The 11233-nt window shown below is 38.7% G+C and overlaps 1 protein-coding gene across 1 annotated transcript; it reads right to left on the bottom strand.

Annotated features, from left to right (window-relative positions):
- Positions 1–6557: 6557 nt before the first annotated feature.
- ATXN7L3B (ataxin 7 like 3B) lies at positions 6558–10170 on the bottom strand. Its single transcript, XM_008256794.4, has one exon. The coding sequence runs from the start codon at positions 9840–9842 to the stop codon at positions 9549–9551; it is 294 nt and encodes a 97-aa protein (XP_008255016.1). The 5' UTR covers positions 9843–10170; the 3' UTR covers positions 6558–9548.
- Between the last annotated feature and the right edge of the window lie 1063 nt (positions 10171–11233).

Raw genomic sequence — 11233 nt, 5'->3', positions numbered from 1 at the left:
GTAGACCCAGAAGAAGCTCCTGTCTTTGGATCGGCTCAGCTCTGGCCACTGGGGTCATTTGAGGAGTGAACCAGTGGATGGAAGACCTTTCTCTCTGTCTCTCTCTCTCTCATTTTATATACACAAATGGACTTCAGGAAATGTTTACATTTTTATCTTATCAATATTTTGTGTCTAAATATTCACCAGTATTTTTAAAGATATTCAGGTATAGGCTGGTATAAAGAGATCAAACCATATTTTATTTTTAGAATATATTATCATTTTATATAAAATACCGAAAATTATGGAATAATATGATTATGGTAAAATATCATTCTAATGATTTCTGTCTCATCAGTTTTACACTTGCAACTTCCCTATGATTTAAGAAGGAACAGGTAGAATAAAAGTGGAAAGTAATTTAAAGGGAAAATAATCCCTATTCTATATCCAAGCTAGACAGCTTAAATTGAAAAAAAAAAGGTAAAATGACATTACGTAGAGTATCTTTTTTATGTTTAAAATTCTTCACAGAATAGGAGTTGATATAAAAAATAGATAACACATGCCTCAGGCTTTTATAAGTGAGAATTAATTAAATAAATACACATATTTTAACCTCTCACATTTGGGTAATTCTTCATTATAATACTGAGAATATGAAAATCAAGTTAAATAATGATAGTAATTTAAAATATTATTAACACAAAATGCCACACAATTGTTTCAAATGTTTGAAATCTTTGAATTACAGTACATATGAAATAGCCAACAATTAAGTAACAAATTATTTGTTTTGTCAAATCATTCCATTCCTAGAATTTAACAACAAAAGACAACATCAAATATTACAAACTTTTTCATATGAAAAAAACTACATGCCCTATATGGAACATCATAGAAAGATCTAGTAGTATGTCTTATTATGTAAAATCTTACTAATTCTTATTAAACTGAAATGTGAAAAGAAAGCTAACTGCATCCTCTATAGAAATATATCTATTCTTTAAGGTAATATGTGACTTGAATCTTAAACTGATAATTGTATTGACATGTAACACATGCCATATAAAATATCTTTCAGAATTCTAAATTTACATTACATTCACAGACATGGACAAAATTAGCATACAGCATTTTATGTTAAATAGAAATAGACCTACAACTACTTGTTCTAAGATAAATAAAACTCTGTAATTCCTTTTCACTTTTATTTCTTCACAGAATACTTCTTCATCATTAAGAGTAAGAAAGTGCTGGGGTTGGCACTGTAGCATAGTGGGTAAAGCTGCTGTCTGCAACACCAGCATATGGGGTGCCAGTTCGTCCCAACTGTTCCACTTCTGATCTAGCTCCCTGCTAATGGCCTGGGAAAAGCAGCAGAAAGTGGCTCAGGCATGCGCCCTTGCTAGCTATGTGAGGGACTTGGAAGAACCTGGCTCCTGGCTTTCGTCTGGCTCAGCCTCGGCCATTGTGGCCATCTAGGTGGTGAACCAGCAGATGGAATATCTCTCTCTCTCTAATTCTGACTTCAAATAAATAAATCTTAAAAAGAAAATGAGAAATTGCTTACATATATTTGTACTTCATTTATTATATCATTAGCAAGTAATAAACATAATAAAATTAAATAATAATATAAAAGGTATGTAAATGTAAATGTCTAATTAATACAAGCATAAATAAAATGGATATATTTATGTGTATCCATACAATACTAAATAAATTATTAAGTACAGAACTACTAAATATTAAAACACCAAAAATTCGGCTCTTCATGCCATCATAAACATTCTTTTTCTTAACATAAAAACTGTTTTTATTAGAACTGTGCAAATGTCTTCTATTTCACATTGCAGGTATCACAATTTCTGAAAATATATTCAAGAAGTGGTAAAATAATGTAGTATTATGTTAACATAAACAATTTACTCTTATTTTTACTAGTAATATGTTCAGCTTACTTTGGATAAAATAGAAATGAAATAACTTGAAATGGGAATAAAAATATATTTCCATGGTTTTGCAATTGTTCAATTGCTATATTTATGATCAATTGGATTCTTGAATATTTCTACCACTGGCTTTTCCTAGCATCATATCACAAAACTTTAGCCATTAAGTAATCACTCCCCATTCTCCCTTCTTCCTAATCCCTGGTATCTCTGGACTACTTTTTGTCTCTATGGATTTGCCAATTGCTGATGTATCACATAAAAAACAAAAAAAATCATAGTCTTTTGTGTTTGTTTTTTTTTTAATAATATTTTCAAGTTTCATCGTAGTTGTAGCATGTGTCAGAACTTCATTGTTTGTTATAACTGCACAATATTTCATCTCATTCATACATGATGATTTGTTCATTCACTCATCCACTGAGATAATGTTTAGGTTATATCTACTTTTTTATTACTAAAAATAATGCTAAGAACATATGTATACCATTTATTACTACTTTAAATATGTTTCTATGAATATTTATTTTTTCATTTCTCTTTGGTACATACTTAAAAGTGGAACTTCTGGGTCATATGATAATTCCATTCAAACTTTTTTAATTTCCTCTTTTCTTCCTTAGTCTTACAAACTTCTACAAAGTTTATCTGGAGGACACTTTCCTTTTGTTTTACGCTAAGGTTATCATTGGAAAGTTGATATGTCATTTGTTAGATGCTGTTAATTTGAAATACATGTCCATATATACTAGAAATGTGTAATAAAAGACATCATACTGAATAGGCAACCATAGCTTTGCTTATTGTGTTGAACTATAAAAATTGATACTAGCTGAAATTATGTAGAGCATTTTCAATAATAAACTGGAAGAATTACGATCATTTAGTGACTTTTAATTTTTTATCACATTAAGAAATTCTAATTTGTAATAAATGAAAAAAAAAGAAACAGTAAAACTAGTATTACATTCACTGTCCTCTTAACATTAGAAACATTCACAACAAATGTGTTTTTATTGGCAAAAAACTTGTCCAGAGTAGATTCCTTCAAGCCTCTTTCTATGCCTGGGTGCACTGTTACACCCTTAAGCTTGGATCAGCTTATGCCTGTATTACTATTTACTAACCACAAACTTAACTGCTTTAAAACAACCCTCATTTATTATCTCACAGTTCTCAACTTCAGAAGTCAATGCAAGATTAGCTGACCTTTGTGTTTAGGGTTTTGGAAGACTATAGATGAAGTATGAGCTTTGAACATATTTGTAGAATACGTTTCCAACATCACGTAGAACATTTGAGGAGTTCAGTCCTCAACATACGGTTCTACCTCAAACATTCCCACTTCCTTGCTGACAGCTAGAGGACACTCTCAGGTCATGTGTCCTCCTCCATCTTCAAAGTCAGCAACAATTCATTGAACCCTTCAAATCTCTGATGTCACCTACTACCAAATGGAGAAAAAAACTGCTTTAATGTTATCCTATTATTTTACTTATTTAAGGGGGGAGGGGATGGAGGGAGAGAAAAGACAGAGAGACAATGATTTCCATATAGAGCAGGCTCCCATCTATGAATTCACTCCCCATGTGACCACAAAGGCCGTGGCTTGGCCAGGCTAAAGCAGAGAATCAAAACTCCATCAGTGGGGCCGGCACTGTGGAGTAGCGAGTAAAGCTGCTGCTTGCAGTGCTGGCATCGCATATGGGCACTGGCTGAGTCCCAGCTGCTCCACTTCCGATCCAGCTCTCTGCTATGGCCTGGGAAAGCAGTGAAAGATGGCTCAAGTTCTTGAGCCCTTGCACCCACGTGGGAGACCCGTCAGAAGCTCCTGGATCCTGGCTTTGGATCTGCACAGTTTCAGCCGTTGTGGCCAACTGGGGAGTGAACCAACGGACGGAAGACCTCTCTCTCTCTCTGCCTCTCCTCTCTCTGTGTAACTGACTTCCAAATGAATAAATAAATCTTTAAAAAAAAAAAAAAAAACTCCATCAGGTCTCTCATGCAGGTGGCAGGAAACCAGCAACTTGAATCATCACCCACTGCCTCCATGGGTGCATGCTGTCTGGGAGCATGAGTCAAATATTAAACACAGGTATTAATATGGAACATGTTCATATTCACCAGTCTTAATTGCTAGGCCAAATGCTTGCCCCAATTCCCTGTCTTTAACTTGCTTCAGTGATTAGATCAACACTACCCAAAGAATCTTTGTATTTTAAGGTCAACTAATTTGGGACTTTAATCTGCAAATAAACATTCACAAAAGTATTTCAATTACTGTGAGGCTGAATAACAAAGGGACAGGAATCTTGAGAAACAGTATTTACATTCTGCCCAACACCCTGCTTACCCTTTGCACTTTCAGTATTTTGAAATATCTCTGACATATCCTTTGCCAAATAAGCAGCTTTGCTTCCTAACATCTTAACATGTTTCACTGCCACAAAATTTCCCCATTTATGCTAAAAATTTGACTGGCTGTGTATCTTGGGCATCTAGAATGTTGGCAGTGTCACCATTCCTAAGATCAGCTATCAAAAATCATAATTAATAGGCCGGCGCTGCAGCTCACTAGGCTAATCCAGGTTCTAGTCCCTCCCGGTTGCTCCTCTTCCAGTCCAGCTCTCTGCTGTGGCCCGGGAGTGCAGTGGAGGATGGCCCAAGTGCTTGGGCCCTGCACCCCATGGGAGACCAGAAGCACCTGGCTCCTGGCTTTGGATTGGCGTAGCACCTGCTGTGGTGCCATTTGGGGGGTGAACCAACGGAAGGAAGACCTTTCTCTCTGTCTCTAACTGTGCCTGTCAAAAAAGTAATAATAATAATTAAACTTCCACTGCTAACCATTTTTCTTTGCAGTATTTTCACTTTTGATTATTAAAATAGCATACAGGTTTATCAATGGGAGGCAAGGAGGCAACACTACAGTCTGCTCTGTATTTTAACTGCTTTACTCTAATTCATTCACTTTTTGTCCAGTATGACTAAACTTAGGTTTTACCTGTGCATTAATTCTTAATGTAAAGTTTTTTCATTTTTAGAAGTTTCATTGCTTTCCTTTTAAAACTGCCACCATAGTATACAAATTTTAAAAAATTAAACAAAAGAAATGCTGCATCAGGTCTGCCGTGTTTCTGCTTCAATGATATGCCTACATTCCAGATCAGAATGCCAGTTCAAGCCTTGGCTGCTTCTAGTTCCTTGTAAATGTGCCAGGGAGGGCAACAAATAACAGCCCAAATGCTTGGGCCTCTGCCATCTGTGAGGGAGAACTGACGAGTTCTTCGCTTCTGGCTTTTGCAGCCAATTGGGAGAGTGAACCAGCAGATGGAAGATCTCCCTCTCCCTGACGCTCTTTCAAATAATAAATACATCCATAAATAATTAAATTTTTAAAAAGTAAAGCTGCATCCTCATTCTTTCCTGTTATTTTCTCATATTTAAAATTCCATTTATTGCTTTAAAGGTTTTACTTATAGGTGTTATATTATATACCTAATAATTCCATTCATAAGAAAGGAGGTATAATTCAGTGGGAATAATTAACAGAAGTAATAAACTATAGAACTAGATCTCTTTTAAGCAGAATTATTATAGTAGGATGGATATAAATAAAATTCAAAAATTTTTCCTTTTATTACCAGCTTATAATTTGTGAAAATGATTCATTCTACACCTATAAAATAGAATCCCAAAGTATTTGTTGCAGTAGCATTTGAACATTAGTTGATAGTAGACCCTTACAGTAAATTTCAATAAAGTAGTAGCAATCTGTCTCAAGGCAAAATAATTAATGTTGGTTTTTCATTCTAAGAATTTCTATTATAGGTTTCATCATATCCTTTCCTTTCTTGTAAGACATTTTTTTATATTTTCCCAACTTACATCATCAGTACATTGGCTATATAATGTTTGAACTGGTAAGTGACATTTAAATGTAGTACTCTTGGAAGAAAAGATGACCCAATGCTGTTACATTTCTGTAAGGTTCTTAAAAGACATCCTATTGAGTCAGTTTTCCCTCTGGCCCCATTTCTATGACAATTTTTATTCTTATTAATATTTCTTCCAATCTGGAACTGTTTAATGAATTAGAACATTTAGCAATAAGGGGATTTTGATCAGCCCAAAGGATCATTATGTGTAATTTATATGAGGAAGTGCTCAAACTCAGGATTAGAAACTGGAAGAAATGACAAGCCTAAGAACTACTCTTGGGAGCAAAATGAAAAACCTAAAACATTGGATAAAATAGAAAATAATTAGGAGTAATTAGCTAAAAAGATTGCAAGAACTTGTAAGTTAACATAAGTTCCACTCAAATTGAACAATCTTTCACAGTGGGCTTTTAGAGACTGGCCTAGATTACACTTAAATTATCCATTGCTTACTTCGTATGTAAGAAGGAAGACTATATATAGTCATCTCTTTCCCTAGATGCAACAGGTAAACTTTTAGGACCTAGATTGTGAAATATGCTGAGGCAGAGTTTTTCTATCCTGATTAAAGTTTCATTAAGAAGAACTAAGGTTCAAGAGCAATGCAACATTTCTTCTACTATGTCAGTGCCTGAAAAACATGTACAATTTTAAAGGCTGAATATATAGAGTCCAGGTAAAGTCATTTTTTAAAATTTTGTTTATTATTACCATTTACCAATGGGGAGATGCAATTTATTTACAACAGCAGCCATAGGGGCAAAGGGAATACACAGTTAGTCATCTATCTATACAGGATGGACTACTTATGCAAAAATAAAAAAAAAAATCTAAAAACCAAAGGACAGCAGTGAGCTTCACTACCCTCCCCCAATGTTCCTAGCATGTGATTATGCCAGGCAGTGGCCCCTGGGCATGCGGCGGTAGGAACTAATGTATGGAAGAAAAAAGCCACAAACCACAGATATTTTAAAGAACCCCTTTCCCCACTACACACACACACACACACACACACACACACTCCCATTCAGATACATAATAGGATTATAGGGTGATCAACACGCTTAAAGAGAGGATAGGAATTTTGCTGTTAGAGGAAAGGCAGAAAGGGGAAAAGTGTTCCTAACCATTGTGAACTATCATGGTTGGGAGCATTTTTCTCCCCAAAAAGGAGTTATGTTCCCTCAGAGAATCTGTTGGACTAAGACCACCTTATACCCAGCAAGGACAGAAGGCTATTGCCCTAATGGTAGGATGATGGGAGAAGCAAAAAAGAACAAGAAGAAGGTAATGCAAATAAACCATTAATCAAAGATACTTCTCACTGCCCGCTTTAATCAGAAGGGGAAAAAATGCCAAAACGTTAACAGTAATTATCAGAATTTTTTATTGGAAGGGAGTGTAGGCCAAGACCTTTCTTGCTTACCTTCATTCTATTGCCAAAAATTGTTTGGAGGAGGGGCAGTCTCAATTAGACCCTCCTCTCCCTCTGCATTCTTAGATGTCTACAAAAAGATAACCTAAGAACATTTTAGCTTCTGTTAAGATGTGACTTTTCATAAAGTTATCACTTCTCTTGAATTTGTGCCCAATCTGTAATTAGGCCCCAACCCTAACAAGTCTGGGGAAAAAGGCAATACTGGACAGCCTCAAAGCTCATCTCTATGGATTCTTTAACCCCCAAATGTGACTGAAATCAGTCCACACTATTAGTTCCTTCTGAGACAAGAAATATACACACAAAGCAAGGGTCAGAGAAAGAGGATCAGGACCAACTCCAACCCTGTGTGTGACCATCAGGCTCTACAACTCTTCTAATTAGGCTGGAAGAGTAAGAGGCAGTATTCAAGTGGAGGTGGGAAAATACAGCTCCATATGAAGTCACAGCAGTAGAGCACACTAGCAACATCGCTGGTCCTACAGAGGACAATGCTTCAGCATATTACCTTTTAAATACAGAAACTTAAGTCACCATAACCACAGACAGGGAGCCATAAAAAAGATTCTTTGAGCCTTTTACCAAAACAGAAAACAACAAGCAAAAAACAAACCAACAACTCTACAGGAAAGTGTGCAGGCTTCATAGGCAGAATTAAAAGAGATGAACTGAAACCAGTCAAGGTGGAAGTTGGAATGGCAAGCAGCACCTGGGGTTATGAGCTGCACCAGACAGGCAGTGAAGCAGGGAATAGGCAAACACAGGGCCAAGCCAGACAGATGAGGCTGGACCCCTTACTGGGGTACAGAATGAGGTAAGAAAACATTTCAAATAAAGCAGCACCGTTCCTGCTCACCTCGGAGCACCCATTTCTCTATGCTTCGCAAACCTTCACTCAGGAAGTAAAGGGGAGGGTGGTTTTGATATGAGGTTTATTTCCTATCCCCTCCCTCACCCTGCCATTCTTTCAAATCAGGAGATTCTACAAGTCCTTCTCTGACTTCCAATAACAAAAGAACTCATAGTCAAAAACGCCCAAAGGGGGACAAGTGGAAAGGACTGTGCCTTTTGAGCAGTAAAAAAGGTGGTGATCTGCCTGTTGACTATGGCAGATCAGCTTATCAACCAAAAGAGGGACGTTCAACAGGATTCTAGACACAGGCATTTGAGAAATGACAGCCCCGCTCTAGCACTAACCCATTCATATTATTGAGGTCAGCTGGAAGAGGTCTCCTTTGGGCTCAGTTTTCAAGCCTCCTGTACAGCCAAGATGCTCCTATTTATAGTTTGGTCCTGCCCCTGTCATAATGACCAAGTCATACCCATGGATTGGCTATGTAACCAGTAACTCAGAGTAGGAAATGACTGCCCCACCAAACTATGTCCATGGCAAAATACATCCAGACATGAATCTTGCAGTTTGAGAGATGATGCACATTTGCAGAGATCCCTGCAACCTCCCAAGGCAATCAAAACGGAATCCTCAGCCAGTCTGGACAAGTTGTCCCATTTGTGAAGACTAGGAAACCAGGTGGGAGAGTGAAATAGACGGTTTGTGCAGCCAAAACTAGTCCTTGTCCCCAAGTCCGCTGAATTCACTGCAAACGCTGAACCTCTGGGAAACAGGTGGTTTTGACTTTTTCTTCTTGTTGGAGTCAAGGTCACAGTTTTCCTATCAGATTCGAATGGAAATTCTTTCGTTTTTTTTTTTTTTCCAAGTTGAAATTGTTAGCATCCAGCTTTCATATGTGCCTTTTCATTTGTCTCAAAGAACCCCAACCAGATGCTCAAAGATCAGCAGTCCCACTGAAGCCCACCAACTATGGCACACCCACCAGTAACGTCCAAACAGTCCACGAAGCCCTAGGCAGATGGAAAGGCCAAAAGAACCAAAGGGCTCTATATACTGGGCACACACCTGCTCACCTGTGCACTGGGGGCAGCACAGTGATCCTGTACACATCCTGTGTGTCTGACATCAACAGGCGTTGCATGGTGCCCAAGGTGCGCCTCTCCTCCTGCCTCGGATTTCAGGGTGGGCGTCGGGGTAACATACTTAAAAAAGAAAAAAAAGATCTGAATCACTCAATTCTCCACTTTAGGTTTTTAAATGCTGAGATCTTCAAAGGAAATTGGGACTTTGTCTGATTTTCTTTCTGCTTAGCTTACTCCTCCACGCCACAGGACCAGTCTCTGTCATTGTCCTGGTCGCTCTCAGCCTCTCTCATGTTGCAACTACTGGAATTCCGGAGGTGAGCGCTGCAGCTGCTGATCGGGCCCATTCCCAGGTTCTCCAGGAAGAGAGCAGAGCGGGAGGCGGCACGCGCCTTTGTCTTCCACTGGCTGAATGCCAAACTCTTTCACGCTCCCAGTGTCTGCGAACTCCAGGTAAAAGTAGCCACACTTGACCGCCCGGTGCACCTCAAAGCAGAATCCCAAGCAAGAATCCTCTATCAGGTCTACGTAGATCTCCTGAGCGATGGCCTCCAGCTTGTTAGTATCCAGGTTGGCCAACGAAATTTCCTCCATTTTAACGAATAAACGGCGGCGGAGAGGGCGCTCGTTTTACTCACGGCAGCGACACGTCGGGCTCCGCAGGCCGCGCCTAGGCCTGCCGCTCAGGGCCGTGTCCTCCGGCGGCAGGGACGGCGGCGTCCGCGGCGGCAGAAGGCACGGAAGCGGCGACGGCTCCGGAACGCCAAGTCCTTCAATCGTTTGGCCGTGGCCGGGGTTCGGGGCACTTGAGATGCGCCTGACCCGCGGACTCACAGGCAAACGGTCTCGGAGCCTCAGCGAGCTGCCTGGGCCGCTTCCGCTCCCCGGTCGGGCCTGGCCCCGCCTCCTCGTTTCCGCTCCTTAGTGCGCCTGCGCCGAGGCTCCGCGCAGACTCGCCAGGGCTTGCTTTCGCTCAGCTGCCCTGCCGGTGTGGAATTAGGAAAACGGGTGGACATTGCCTGTTGTTATCTTTGGTTGTAAAAAAGATTGCAAAGATGCTTTTATGTAATTTTATCTGTACGTTTAAGCGTTTGCCAGCTTCACGCTAGCTTCATGGATTTCCTCCAAAAAGAGAAAAATATAATTACGTACACTATTGTAGGACGATCAAAAATATCATTTTAATAGCAGTTCCCTAGATAACGTTTGAAAACTTGATTTATGTGATTGACTTGTAATCATTTACAGGGCTGCCGCAGTTGTCATTTAAATCCACTAGATGGTGCAAGGAAACAAATTACAGGGTAGTTTATCTTTAAGTCTTGAACGGAAAAAAAAACCCTAGTAACTCGGGACTAAAGACATAATTCATATATATTGATCAAATAAACCTAAAATATTTATCTCACTTGTAGGATTAGTCAGCGTGACCGTATAGAGATGATTATAAACATCTCAGAACGAGTTCGAAGAAAAAATTATGTGTATATTCTGTCTTGAAGAGAAGAAACCTGAAAGGCAGCTTTTCTTAAAGTTACGCAGGAGGAGAATTGGAATTAAATTACCTGGTTTAAATCCAGAAGCTAAGGCTTAACTGTTCGGTGTTAACATCTTTAAAAAACAAAACAAAAACAAACAAAAAAACTTGTCCTTATTTCATGGCTAAGATAAAAAAAACTCCCCTTGTCAGGGGCCTGCATGCAAGCAGTGGTTCTGTGAATGACAGCTTTTTTGGGTTATGAATTTGAATGTAAGAAAGTTACAATAGTATTTCCATTGTTTTGTTTTTGTTTTGTTCCCTACCACTGCCACGTACTTTGATATAATTTGAAATATAATGATTAAGCAGACAATTTCTTGAGTCGGACTGCCCCCTATGATTAGTTACTGTTCATTTGTACTTCCTTTATCTACTTAAATTCTGTACATCTCAGTTTTCTCACTGTAAAATGTTAATAATGTCAGTAACAATTCCCATCACACAG

Source organism: Oryctolagus cuniculus, chromosome 11 (genome assembly GCF_964237555.1).
Source record: "Oryctolagus cuniculus chromosome 11, mOryCun1.1, whole genome shotgun sequence".
NCBI classification, from domain to species: Eukaryota; Metazoa; Chordata; class Mammalia; order Lagomorpha; family Leporidae; genus Oryctolagus; species Oryctolagus cuniculus.
Note: the sequence above shows the minus strand (reverse complement) of the source record. Positions and strands in the feature narration are given on the sequence as shown.